This window comes from Mustela erminea, chromosome 11 (assembly GCF_009829155.1).
Source record: "Mustela erminea isolate mMusErm1 chromosome 11, mMusErm1.Pri, whole genome shotgun sequence".
Classification (NCBI taxonomy): Eukaryota; Metazoa; Chordata; class Mammalia; order Carnivora; family Mustelidae; genus Mustela; species Mustela erminea.
This window is the reverse complement of record NC_045624.1, coordinates 32,732,554-32,747,201: the sequence shown is the minus strand read 5'-3', so window position 1 is coordinate 32,747,201 and position 14,648 is coordinate 32,732,554. Positions and strand designations below refer to the sequence as shown.

Below are 14,648 nucleotides of genomic sequence, written 5' to 3'. Positions count from 1 at the left end.
GTGGGAAGCTTGTTCCTCCCTCTCCCACTTCCCATGCTTATGTTCTGTCTCTTGCTGTCTCTCTCTGTCAAGTAAATAAATAAAAGCTTAAAAAAAAAAATCACCTGGAAAGCTTGTCTAAATAGTATTAACAAGGCCTTGTTTCTAGAGTCTCATCCAGTCAGGGTGGGGCCTATGACTGACTTTCTGATGAGATTGCTTCTGGTGCTGGTGCTTGCTGCTTGCTGCTGCTGCTTGCTGGAGGACAGCCCTTTTGGGGAATCTGCCACAACTTAGAAGTTGCTGGGGTAGTCAGAAGTTGATTGGAAAACTAGTATAGATGAATTTAAGACTTATTCATTAAACTAGAATGTTGGGCATGCCATTTAAGCACTCTTATTTTCATTAGTGATTGATCTCTTAATCAGGTATGGCCTTTATTCTCTTAAAATATGCCTGTTGATATATTTGCTCTCATGTATTTTTGAACTAAAATTTCCTAAGGTTCAGTCACGTCTCCTGTTAAAATATTTTGAATTTAGACATTTCTTCCCCTTCTTTTATACATTTTTCACTAATTTGTGATTTTAAAGAAACAAATACAGTCTATCTATTTTCTTTATTATACCTAAATACATCTTATTTCTTCACACATACAAATTTTCTTGATTGATATTTTTTCCATTTTAGTTTAAAAGAATTTACTTATAAGAAAATGTTTATATGTAGGTAGCTTTGAATCCTTAAATGTGTTAAATACGTATTTTATCTGCATTCACCCTATACATTGTGATTATAATAAAGATTGAAACAGTAATAAACTTAAGGTGTTTGAAGAAGTGTCACCATCTTTGAAAAAGTCTTTAAACCATTTTCAGTAGACTTTGAAGTAGTATAATTTTGAATGTATTTTTCGTTATTTTAGCAGAGGCCTATGCCATGGAACATTTATATCTTCATTTCTATTTTAGGTGCGTATAGCAGCAAAATTCATTATTCATGCCCCTCCTGGAGAATTTAATGAGGTGTTTAATGGTGAGTGTTTAATTCATAGCACTAAGACTTGACATATCAAGCACTCCTTTTTTTAAAAGAAAAAATTACATAACCTGAAGAACTAAGCTAAGAGTGTGTGTTGGGGGGGGGGTAGAAAAATCTGTACCGTCTGAATAATAGTGAAAATTTTTGTCAGTTTGGATTTTACAATGACTAGAATATATTTATGATATATCATATAATTATGTTTGAATAAGGTAGCCACCTTAAAGAATAATACTAAATTCTTTTAAAGACAGAATTTAAATTTAGATATTTTTGGAATTGTGAATGCATTTTTTAATTCCTTTTAAAGAAAAGCTTAGAATAATACAAACAACCAAAAAAAAAAAAAAGGGTGGGGGGGACATTATTTCACCATATTCAGAAGAGGGGAGAACATGTAAAAACTAATTTATATTGGGGCACCTGGGTGGCTCATCGTTAGGCATCTGCCTTCAGCTCAGGTCATGATCCCAGGGTTCTGGGATCAAGCCCCGAATCAGGCTCCCTGCTCAGCAGGAAGCCTGCTTATTACTCTCCCACTCCCCCTGTTTGTGTTTCCTTTTTTGCTGTATCTCTCTGTCAAATAAATAAATAAATCTTTTAAAAATATTTTATTTATTTATTTGACAGAGAGAGAGAGATCACAAGTAGGCAAAGAGGCAGGCAGAGAGAGTTATGTTTTAATGGTGAGTAGGCAAATGTCTACAAAATAATTGAGTCTAAAATTAGAATTAAGAATCAATAATCAAAGTAAATCAAATAAAGCAGTTATCCATATTGACCTAATTGCATTCATCTGTTGTTTGAACATGAGCTGAGGACAGAAATGTCTACATCTGAGCTCTGTTCACAAGCTGTTTCTTGCTTAATCCCTTTTTGTATGAAACAAATTCATTTGAAACTCATGCTAGTGTTGTCAGACTAGGAGGCAGGCATCTTCTGCAGCTCACATCAGATGATCTATTTTATCTCCACTTTAATTCCTTGGAAATACATTACAGTCTGCCTACATTGGCTATTGATTAATAAGGTATAAAATAACATGTACAGGTTTTCCCTGCTGTCCGAAAATAGAGCATTCTATGAAATCTCTTGTAAGTCAAAATGGCATAAAGTGGAGCGACAATTACCATTTGGTAAAAGGGAAAAATTTGTTTGGATTCCGTTCAGTTAGCAAAAAACAGGTAAAATCCAAGTAGCGTAAAGTGAACTTTTGAATCGCTGGGGAAATTTATATTTCTATTTAATTCCTGTTCCTAACCAATAGCTTTAAGAAAATAATACTATGGTGTGTTTTTGTGATTATTTTTCCCATCAGAATAAAATTTTGATCTTGCTTACTTATATTTTGAGGGAGTAGGGGAAGAGAGAGGATTGTTAATATATGACCAAAGTAAGCTGCATTCATTACATAGAAATTTCAAACATACAAAAATAATAATATAGAAAACACGATACTTGTTTTACAGATGTTCGGTTACTGCTTAATAATGATAATCTTCTCAGGGAAGGAGCAGCTCAGTAAGTATTACATATTATATTAAGTAATTAGTGACATGATGAGAAAAAAATGTTTTAAAGGTGGTTTTTGAGCACTAATCCCTGAAATAGATATTTGCACATCAAGTTTAAATATATAGATTATATGTATATACTTAGCTGGAAGAGAAATATTTTTGATGAAGTTTAAATATATAGGTGTATTAATATGTGCGTACTCAACTAAAAAGAGAATTTTTTATCATGGACATAGCTTCACAATTACGACATGAAATTCTCTATTCATTGACTATTTGGCGTGGCTTATATACTCAGTACTACATTTTGGCATTTGCACGGTTAGATAAAATTATCTGGAAACTTTGATTTTTGAAACTGTGATTGATTTTTTATTCAGGTTTTACTTTTTGTTAAGTGTTTGACCCTAATAGATTTTCAAGGATTAGGAGTTTTATTCTTTCACAGATACCTGATATAGTACCGACACATATTCAGTAAATAAGTATTTACTGGATTTGTGAGCTATTCAAATAACTAGGCAGTTCTAAATCTTAGTACATCATCTTTGAACCAGTGACCACAATCATGACTTGTCACAACTGTGTTAGGTTTTAAAGAAATAATTGATTTTCTTCTCTGTTCCCACCTCAAGTAAGGTGAGGACTCATGTTAGGCTAACCAGTTCCATTACTTGTTGGAAATTGAAGAAATTAATAGATTTTTAGATGTGTTGCAAAGAGTGTTTAGTATCCATCCAGGCACCTTTTCTCATCCTGATATTCTGCCCAATATGTGAAATCCTGAACAATAGGGGAAATTTGGTCTTACTCTGTTTTTGTAATGTTTCAAGGCTTTATCAGATCTGTCCTTTACACTTAACCCTAATGAAGGTAGAGGTTCAACATACTTCTAGGCATATCTGATTTTGCTTCTGATTTAAACCCTGTTATTTTTTATTAGCAACTGTTATTTATTTGTTACTGATTCCTGTATAATTAACAAATAGTGTTCTATTAGTTTCAGGCATACAATACAGTGATTCAGCAGTTCTGTACTTTAGTACTCATCACAATAAATGTATTCTTAATCCTCTTCACCTGTTTCACCCTATATACTACTTTCATTGTGAGAAAATGTACATAATATAAAATTTACCGTTTTAATTATTTTTAAGCATATAAGTCTTTGGCATTAAGTGCATTCACATTGTGTTGACTATCACCACCATCCATCTCTGGAACTTTTTTTATTTTCCCCAAACTAAAACTCCGTACCCATTAAACAAGAATTTCTCATTCTCCACTTTCTTCTGCTTCTGTTGACTACCATTCTGTTTTCTGTTTCTATGAATTTGACTTCATTAAGTGTCTCATAAACGTGGAATTGTACATTATTTTGTCATTTTGTGACTGGTTTATTCTCCTAAGCATAATGTCTTTAGGGTTCATCCATGTTGTAGCATATGTCAGAATTTCTCTTCTAATACTGAATTACTTATATACCACATTTTGTTTGTTCATCTATCGATGGACATCTGTGTTGCTTCCATTCCTATTAATTATTTTATTAAAGTACTTTATAGAAATCAGTTTGCTCTGTATCTTTGACTTTAGTGATTAACTTCTGAGTGAATGGTTACTTCTTAGTTCTTTAAACCTTATTTAAATCATTTGTATATTCAAGTAAAATTAATTTTCTTTATAATAGCATATGGCATGTTTATAATTTCTAACAACAGTACTTAAAAAGTACTTTTCCTCAGTTCTCTGTGGTAAATAAATGTGTGGGTTGTTTCATACAAGTGCATGAATTAGTGGGGGGTTTTTGTTATCAGCTCAGAAAGTGAGAAACTTGACTTGTTGAAAGAACAAGAGTTTTTCCTCAGCAGAATAAAGTTTAATGAAAGTCAAAGAAAATACTCATAATTACATAAGTGGTATAAAATAGCCGTACATTTGACTCAAAAGTGATTAAAGTATTGAAATTTTATTTGTCCAAAGAAATACTTAAATCTGATGATGGTTTTTACATTTAAATTAAATAAATTGGATTTGTTCTAAAAAGAAATTAGAATGTGATCTACATTTCTCTTTTATTATGAAACATTTTGGGAACAGTTGTCCACATTTCAAGAGATATGTACATTGAAATGCAGATACATTTCTAAGGAAATGATCTGAAGAAATCAGTAACTAATGATAAAACAAGTTTATTGTATGATAGCAAGGAAAAAAACATGTAAACCTTAAGTGAAAGTTCAGATTTCTTGCATGTAGTTATACTATCAGTAAGTGATTGCTAACTAGATGAACCCTTAGAGAAAATATTGATTCTTTTTGTTGACTTCAGTAGTGTTCTTCATTCCAGATTTCTTTGAATTCATTTTGTAAAACATCTAAGATTATCTGTGAAGTGAGAAATATGCCCTACATTGTTGATTGACTTTAGAACTATATAACTGTGGTTCACGGTGTCCTTTTCTATGAAATAATTTTCAAGCAAAAATAGTATTATACTCATTGTTCACTAGACTTGGTTCTGAATTAACTTTTAAAATCTCTCCAAACCTGGTTTCACCCTCTAAAAAAGATACATGGCCTATCATTGAGGCTGTCCAAAACCATGTAACACAAGCTTGCAAAATATTGTAAAAAACATTTAGAATGTGTTCTAGTCGCAGTTTCACCAGAGTAAGTGCATAGCTGTACTCAAATTTCTTCTTCAGTTGTGATCGTTGATATTGAATCTCATTTGTACAAGGTACTTCTCTTTCTTACATGTATGTACTACTTTCTTCCTTCCTTTCCCCTTTTCCTTGTTGCTTTAACTCTTTTAATCTCACTTTTCTCCTCTTCCTATCTTTCTGTAAGGGGAAAAAAACATTGCTATATTCTTAAGATTGGTTTTAATGGGATATTTTTCCTAAGGGCACAAATTTAGTGTGTTTCAAAGTAGACATACTCTGAAGAGTCAGTACTGTCAAGTCTAACTTTTAAATACTCAGAAAGAGCCTTTTACTCAACTGACATATGACTGCCAGACTTCACTATGATGATGAGGTAAATAAGCCTCTTAGGGATTTTCTAATGGGGAATCACATATGTTCAGTATCAGGCCAAATGAAATAAAATATTATCATAATAGAAGCATATCAAAGGCCTTTGGAACCTAAAGGGAGAAATTTTTAATCTCTATTTAGAAGTGGTTTTTGAGCTGAATTTAAAGGATGAACAGGGTTTAAATAGTAAATAGGGAAATAATGTGGCTAAACTGAAGGAGACACCTGGTGAAAAGTATAGTATGTGACTGATAGATGACTAATAGTAATAGGTATAAAAATCTAAATACAGGAACAGGTATTTAGAAATGGATGAGTGGGATATAGAACTCTACAAGGGCAGAGAAGTCACTGTGTTCACTGTGTTGGGGTGAAGGGGTAGGTGAGTTGATGATGAGTAGGTAGATGGAGTAAGTTTCTGAACTGGGTGGAAGTCAGTTTTGGAAGTCAGCTAGTCCAAACCCCTCTTTTTGTAGATAAGGTAAATGGGCCCCATGCTAGCTAATAATGGGGTTTGGACAGAACCTAGGTATTCTATATTCTGACTCTTAGGTTAGTGAGTATCTTTACTCCTATACCATGTAACTAATAACTTATTTAACCTGCTTTGAGCACTTAAGATAAAATTTTACCTATTTTCATACTCAGTTGTTTCTTTTTCAGATTTCCTATTCTTCCCTCACTCCCAAGTAGATGATGGAGTTTGATACTCTGGGCAGTAAAAGGCCTAGGACCAAGTTACTATCTACATTTACTATTTATATATGTCTTTCACTGGAAAATGAATCCTACTTTTTTTTTTTTTTTTAAAGATTTTATTCATTTAAGAGAACAAGAGAGAGTACAAATGGTGGGGAAGGGTAGAGGGAGAAACAGACCCACCACTGAGTAGGGAGCCTCATGTGGGGCTCCATCCCAGAACCCTGAGATATGACCTGAGCTGAAGATAGACACTTAACTGACTGAGCCACCCGGCCGCCCTGAATCCTACTTTCTAAATGATCTAGTGTACTTTTTTTTTTTTCTTTAAATTTTCAAAGTAGTTTTGAGATAAATTCATTTAAGGGTTAGTAACTGCCTGGCTATGTTGAGGCTCTTCCTAGGAAAATGATAGTTTTAATGAATTAAGGAAATCAGAAGTGAGTAGATACTACCCTCTTCCACATCATGCATTTCTATGTTTATTCTCATTTTTTTTTTTTAACATGCAGGGTCAGGAGTTTGACAGGTAGTAATTTAATTCTGTTTTGCTATTTTTAAGTTTATTAGTCTGGTAATTTATCCGTGATGGCTTTGCTTAACCAAATATTTCTTTCTAGAGGAGAATCAAGTAGCTAATAATCTGAAAATTCAGTGGATGTCTTGCATCTAGAAAACTTTCCAAGTAGGTTAGGTTGACAGATGTATTTCTAAATTTTAAAATACTCAATATCTCTTCTGTTAAGTGTAGAAAAAAATCCTCAGGTTATAGATTTAGTAAAATATAATATGGTCCTTACATATTTTTCAGATAATTTTTTGTACTTTGAGAGTCTTTCCTATAAATGTATTATATAACTATGTAGTATTACTTACTCAAAGGAGAATAGAGAGAGGCTTTATTCTTGAATCCATCTTGTCACCATTTCTTAGTTCAGACTCTTCAGCAGTTCTAATATGGACATTTGCCTAATAACAACCTAACTGCTTTTTTTACTTTCTTTCTTTCTTTTTTTCAGGGGGCTCTAGTTGCTCCACTGCCCAGTTGTCATACACACTGCTGCCAAATTAATCCTCTTTATAGTTAGGTTCTTCTTTCTCAGAAAGCATCAGTGACTCTGCTTTGCCTCCTAAATGAAGTAATTACTCTGTCAATCAGGGCTTTTCACTTTTATTCAGTAAATATAATTAAACACATGCTATGTGACAGGCATTGAGCTTGATGCTTTCCATGATATGGACCTAACCTATCTTCTCATGTGTTTCATTTATCCTGGTCCCTGTAACTGAAATACTCTTTTCTTCCCATCTCTCCAGTTTCTGCAAGAGAGTCTACTCATTATTTCAAGGCCATTTTTCATTGTCAAATTTCTAAAGAAATCACCCTTAAAGCACTTCTTATCCTTGCCTCAACGAATATAATCTTTTAAAATGTGTATTCTCCTTGATGCTTTCTTTATTGGTCATTGTCTTATAGTACTTTCTACTTTGTGTTATGGTTATATTTATCTGTTATCTTTCCTACCCAACTGTAAGTCCTCTGATCATAGGATCTGTCTGATTACTCTCTGCATCCCTCATAGAACCTACTCTGTTACCTGGTATATTGTATACTCAGTATATACTCAAGTAATTAGATATGTATCTTACAGATGGCTAACTTTTACTTTCAAGATACTGAGTGAAATAAATTTTATTTACTGTTTTAATTTTCTTTTGCTAAACATTGAAGGCTGCAGTTTTTAAAATAGCCATATCTATATATAGTATTTATAGTTAATATAAGATCAGTAATAGAGAATTATAATTTTATTAAACTTGCCATATGTAGTACAGGAGATTTATTGACAAGTGAATTATTCCTGCTGTTTTAAGAGGCTTGAGTTTTGTAATCTTAAACAATTGGCCTTTTTCTTTTTTAGTGCATTTGCACAGTATAACTTGGACCAGTTTACTCCAGTAAAAATTGAAGGTTATGAAGATCAGGTATGTTTCATATGAACACAGGATCTGACCTGTCCTTGTTTCATTTATAATGGTTAATGTATTCTGCAAGAACTGTGAAGTGGTATGTTTAAGATAAAGTGTTCATTTTAATCATAGCCTCTTATAGGCAAAGTAATTGAAAATTTGGGTTTTTTTGTTGAGACAATAATACTACTAGCAGAAAGTCCCTTTTAGAAGTATTCAAATGTAATTCTTTTAAGATTTTAGAAAATAATTGCTTTAAATCTACTCTCTTGTTTTTTATAGGAAAAAATATCAATCCTATATTAATCCAAAATCTAGAATATATATTAGTAAGATTTATATCATATTTTGGTTGCTCTGGAATTCTACAGTTCTTCATGTGAGTAACTTAGCATTTAGTAATTATTAAATCTTTTCTTTCCAAAGTGAAAGTTAGAATTGCTAAGCTAAGAAAAGCCACCAAAAGTCACTAGTTTGGGTGTTTTTTGGTTTTTTTGTTTTGTTTTGTTTTTTGTTTAGAGTTATTAATAATCAGTGATTATATTAATTCATATTGTGCTTGCGTGAAGCACAACTTATATAAAACAATATGAAGAAGGACCTGGTAGGTGGAACATGAGAGAGTTGTAACAATTAGTTCTTAGTGGCTAGTCATGTCAAAGCTTGCATTTGGCATTATTCATTATGTAATAGGTAGTCTTGTATGTATGAGCCTAGACAGAAGTTAACTTATAACTGAAGAGAAAACAAGCTTATATATATATAGACATGCATGTGTGTATGTATACACACATATATATATGAAGCTATATAGTGTTTCGTTTTATGAATCTCCTATATTTATTTTCTTTCTCTTGGGAGATTTTAGGTTTTTTAGTCTTTCTTTTTCTTTAACTGTAAACAAAGCTGTATTGTAAATCTCTATACCTCTGGGCACATTGACCATTATTTTCTTAAAATACTTCCCTAAAAGAATATTTGTTGGAGAGCTCCCCACTCATTTATGAACCTAGCATAATATTAATACTTAAACCTAATAAAGAGAAAACAAAAATATCAAACTCTAATCTCACATATGACCATAGATTTAAAAACTTTAAATAGATATTAAAAAAATAGAATCCTGGAATATATCAAAAGAATGACAAATCAAGACTAAATAGAATTTATTACAAGAATGCATGAGTGGTTCCATGTAAGGCAATATCTTGGTCTTATCTATTAACCACCAAATCAAAGAGAAAAACTTAATGATGCATCAATAGACAGTGAAAAGGAATTTGAAAAATCCAGCAGCTGGTCCTTATTACAAAAAACCTGAGTAATCTAAGGAGAGGAAGACCTCTTAAATATAGTAGATTGTTTAACAAAAATCACAGTAAATATCATAGACTACAAACACTGAAATAATTATAGTTAAAATAGAAAATTTGCCAGGTTTGTTTGCTTATTAGTATCCCACCTAATGGAAGTATAGCAAATAAGAGAATGAGAGCTTTAGAAAAGAAAAGAAAACTCTTAGGTTGTATGATTTATATAATCACCTCCCAAACAAAAGAAACTACTAGATTTAAAACAATTTTGTGGGATGGCTGAATTTAAGGTAAGTATACAAAACTCATTAACTATACTCTGTTGTGCAAAATAAGTACTTTACTCTAGAAGTGGTTGGAGGGGGAGGAATTCCACTTTAATTGGTTGAACTATGCATTAACCTAGGAATAATCTTAACAAGAAAGGCAGAGGAATGTGAAGACAGTGGTGGTTGTCTTCTTAAAACACAAAACAGGATGTCAACAATGGAAAGGCAATACCATATTCCATTTTGAAAATAGAAAGTTAAATTACTTAAAAATTAAAATACAAATTTATTGCAATTCATTTAGAATCCTAATAGCTTTCTTAATTGGTCAAAATGTTCATTAAGTTGATGCAAAAAAAAAAAACATGTTTGAAAAAAAAAAATGTAAGAGCAGTAAGAATGGGTAAGAGAATTCCTTTACTAGATAGCAGAAGATGCTTTACAAGCAATGTAAAGTCAAATCAGTATGATTTTGTATATAGTAGACAAATAAATCAGTACAGCAGCATATAGAACCAGAATTTAATCCCAAAATATATGAAAATTTTTGTGCATGACAAGATTATAATTTTAGATAGGCATATAATAAAAGATTGGCACAACTGGTTTCTGTTAAGAGGAAGGTTAATTTGAACCTCTATCTCATACAACATATAGAAATAAATTCTAGGTGGATTAAAAATTTGTAAAATGAAAAAAGAATTTGTAAAATGACTGAAATTTTGTAAGAGTCTATACGTACAATACTAGGGCAGGGGAAACTATCTTAAGTTAGTCTGGAAACCCAGAAACTATAGAAGAAAAGATAAACATTTTGCTACATAATAATTATTTTAACCATAAAATGAAACAGATACCTTAAATAAGGGACTCCTATAAATTAATGAGAAAACAACCAAAAAAACCACAGATTAAAAATATTAAAGAATATTCACTCACAGAAAAACAAGTGGCCCACACACAAAAAGATACTTATATCTGTCAGTAGTCAGAGAAATAAAATGAAAGTAATGAGATATTTTATACCCATCAGACAGAAAAAAGAATCATATCCCTATTGATGGTGGTAATGTGAGGGGAATATATCTTACATATGTTTCATAACAATGTGGAAAGTCACAACCATTTTTTGGGAAATGTATTAAAAATTAAAAACAGACCCTTTACTTTACCTACTGTCCCCACTGCTGGGAATATATTTAAGAGAGTTGGAAGCACCTGATGGAAATAAAATCATTAGCATGTTAAAATATATGTACAGAATTTTAACATATTTTTATTTTAAAGTTTATTTATTTAATTTATTTATTTGACAGAGATCACAAGTAGGCAGAGAGGCAGGCAGAGAGAGGGGGGGAAGCAGGCCCCCCACCGAGCAGGGAGCCCGACGTGGGGCTTCATCCCAGGACCCCAGGATCACGACCTGAGCTTAAGGCAGAGGCTTTAGCCCACTGAGCCACCCAGGTGCCCCCAGAATTTTAACATTTTAATGTACCATTCCTCCCCCCAAAAGAAAACAGCCTGGAAATAAAAGAAATGGTCCATCAGTAACAGAATGGCAGAATAAATTAAGTTATACCCACATTATGGGACATTATGCAGCCATTAAAAAGAATGGTGAGATGTTTACCAGTTGACTTTGAAGGATTTCTCTAAGGTGCTGGTGTTGAAAAAAGCCAAATGCCGAAAAATACGTGTACGTGTGCATTTTCATTCCATTCTGGTAAAACAGTGACCAAAAAAACCCTGTATGTGTGTATATGTTCACATAGATGTGTTTTTATTTATCTATGTGGGATTGTATGGCTGAAAAAAGATTTAGAAGGATACATCCTATGTGTACATGATTTTTATTAGAGGGGGAAGTTCTGACATAGTTAAGGAGTCAAAGATTGGGAGAATTGCAAAGGAAGAACAAAAGGGGAAATTTTAAAGCACAGAACGTCACATTTATTCATGTACAACTTAATGTACATAAAAGAATAAATTACATGTTTAAAAATTTGAAAGTCAGTTGAAAACAGCTGTCAATGAATAGGTTATAAAAACAAGCAGACACTTCACAGTAGATGAGATTGTGGGCCCAGGAACAATATAGGACACACAGAGGAGTGTTCTCTCTGGGTTAAAGTTGTTCTTGTAACCATTCTCATTGAAGATTATCACCAGTCCTTAGTTTAAAGAACTGGAAACTGGTAATAGAAATAGTAAACAGTTTATAGTTGTAAAACAAAACAAAACTCCAGCAGTATATTAAAAGATGCATTCTTTTCACTCATTAGCCAGAAGTTATATTGGGAGAAAATTAAATCCATTGATTTTAGCTGAACAAGACTAGCCTCATTTCAATTATTATAGTTGTGCCATATAGTTAAACCAATTGCTTGGAATAGAATTTTTTACAGTGTTCAAGACAAAATATAAGTGAATTTATATTAATATATGTCAGTACTTAAATACTATTTTAAATATTTTATTTCCCCAAAATTCACTGCATCATTGAAGGTATTGATAACAGAACATGGTGACTTGGGAAATGGAAAGTTTTTGGATCCCAAAAACAGAATCTGTTTCAAATTTGATCACTTAAGAAAGGAAGCAACTGATCCAAGACCATATGAAGCAGAAAATGCAGTTGAGTCATGGAGAACTTCAGTAGAAACTGCTCTGCGAGCTTATGTAAAAGAACATTATCCAAATGGGGTTTGCACTGTAAGTCATCAATATGCATATTTTTCTTTTGTCTTATGTAAATATGACTTCTTATGATCTCCTGAAATCTCTAACTTACACAACTGACATAACTTGCCATTGTTTTTTTTCTTGAAGTAAATACTTCTAAGTGTTTTTTTGAGAAACTCTAAATAGTAAATACATTATGATGGCACAGAATGGAAAAATGGTTGTACCTTGAATTAAATCCAAGTAGGAATTGTCATACATTGATTAGAGCATGATGCTGTAAGATTCTTTAATATCACGGTAATAACTCATCTCAGTAAGTTTAGATCAAACTTCCTTTGAAGATCTTAGAACAAATTAAATTATTTGGAAGTGGAATCATGTCCTTGCCTGTTTTATCATCAAGTCTCTTTTTTAATGTTATTCTTTCATAGATTTAACCTGTTTTTATATTTTCTTTATGAAATATAGAAATTGGAAGTGCCTTTTTTTTTTTTTTTGGTAAGATTGTTTGTACCTAGATAGGGTACAGCCATCCCCCTAGCCACCTCCCAGTTTGTTTGTGTTTCTGTGATCTTCTCTATAGCCAGAGAGATCTTTTTAAATACAGATCAGATCATGAAAATCCCATATTAGAAATCATTCATAGATTTTCCATTATACTTAGGATAGAGTCTAGGCTTCTGAACATGGCTTTCACAGCCTTCTGGACCTGGTCTTTGCCTACCTCTGGAACCTAAGATTACTATATATCCTGGTTTATATTTGCTGTCCCAGCATAATTACTAATATTACCAGTAGCATCCCATTTCAAAACTCTCAGAGGTTTTCTGGTTAGGACAAAAATTCATATAATCCCTTAACTATCTAGCTCTCAGTAATTATTTGAGGAAAAATTACATCATAACCTAAAATAGTTTACAAATTCATTGAATAATAACCTTGTTGACTAGGATTATTTTGGAAGAATAACTCAAGAATAGGTAGGTACGTTGTGTTAGAGAGTCTTTATTTGCTCCCGGGGGATTGAAAGGTACAGATTATCCATGACTTTTAAAGCAGTAAACAAGAAGTGAAACAACAATGTCATACCATCGCAAGCATTCTCTTATGACCTTTTTGGTTATAAGTAAATTAATTTTCTCACCTCTTTCCTGATACTTTGTAAAATGACTGAAGAAATAACAGCCTCTAAGATTGTGAAGGAAACAAAGATGATAATCGAAGTGTAGATCCAGTTTTTGTTTGTGTGGAAACAGCCAGATTGGTATCTGCATGTTTAAAATGAATTGTCTACACTTCTTGTGATACCTGTATTTGGAATCAAAAGTATAGTATGTCTAGGATGTTTGTGAATATTTTTAAAGTATAGTAATGAGTTTTACTTTATACATTTTGTGCTTTTTGTATGATCCACCAAGAATTTGTGATGATAGGTGTACATGTTTGAGTACTTGTTTTTCTAGCACCAAAGTGCTCTACAGTTTTTGTGTGTGTGTGTGCAGATGTTTAAAGCTGAACATTCTGTGGTCCTGAATTCACACTTCTCTTTATTTTCTTTGCCATTAAGGTATATGGTAAAAAAATAGATGGACAGCAAACCATTATTGCATGCATAGAAAGCCATCAGTTCCAAGCAAAAAACTTTTGGTAAGTTAAAATTTTATATTTTGGGGAATTCTGACATTTATATCCTTTGTAGTCCTTGTTTTATTGGTTGGACCTGTACCTTGTTTGTGTATGCCTAAGTACAATATAAACATCAATCTTGAGCCTTTTGATATAAGAAAGCTATTTACTCCATAATCAGCATATTATTTAAAGGTAGCAGTAAACCCATTGACAGTGAATAAGAGCGTGGGATTGCATCGAGTGTTTTTAGAGACTAGCAGACAGCATCCTAAGGGAACATTTGTGCCTGCAAGCAGACCAGTTGGCAGGCCCATATGCTCATTCTGAGAATGGATTGTTCCTGACTGAGACTTAATGGGAGAAGAGGACAGAGGTAATTATAAAGGGAAAAAACAGTGATTTTTCTGGTGAACTTTGGGGGCTCTGAAGTAGATGTTTACATGCGAATTTATTTGTGCTTGGCTGGCCAATGTAAGGAATAAATGACTGTTTTATACAGTGAGG

The 14,648-nt window shown here is 32.5% G+C and overlaps 1 protein-coding gene across 1 annotated transcript in view; it reads left to right on the top strand.

Moving 5' to 3' along the window:
• CAPZA2 (capping actin protein of muscle Z-line subunit alpha 2) overlaps positions 1-14,648 on the top strand; it is a 61,480-nt gene that overhangs the window by 35,233 nt on the left and 11,599 nt on the right. The window contains exons 2-6 of the mRNA XM_032304447.1: positions 951-1,014; positions 2,490-2,541; positions 8,200-8,263; positions 12,336-12,542; positions 14,083-14,162. Coding sequence (XP_032160338.1) covers positions 951-1,014; positions 2,490-2,541; positions 8,200-8,263; positions 12,336-12,542; positions 14,083-14,162 — 467 coding nt within the window. The remainder of the gene's footprint in view (positions 1-950; positions 1,015-2,489; positions 2,542-8,199; positions 8,264-12,335; positions 12,543-14,082; positions 14,163-14,648) is intronic.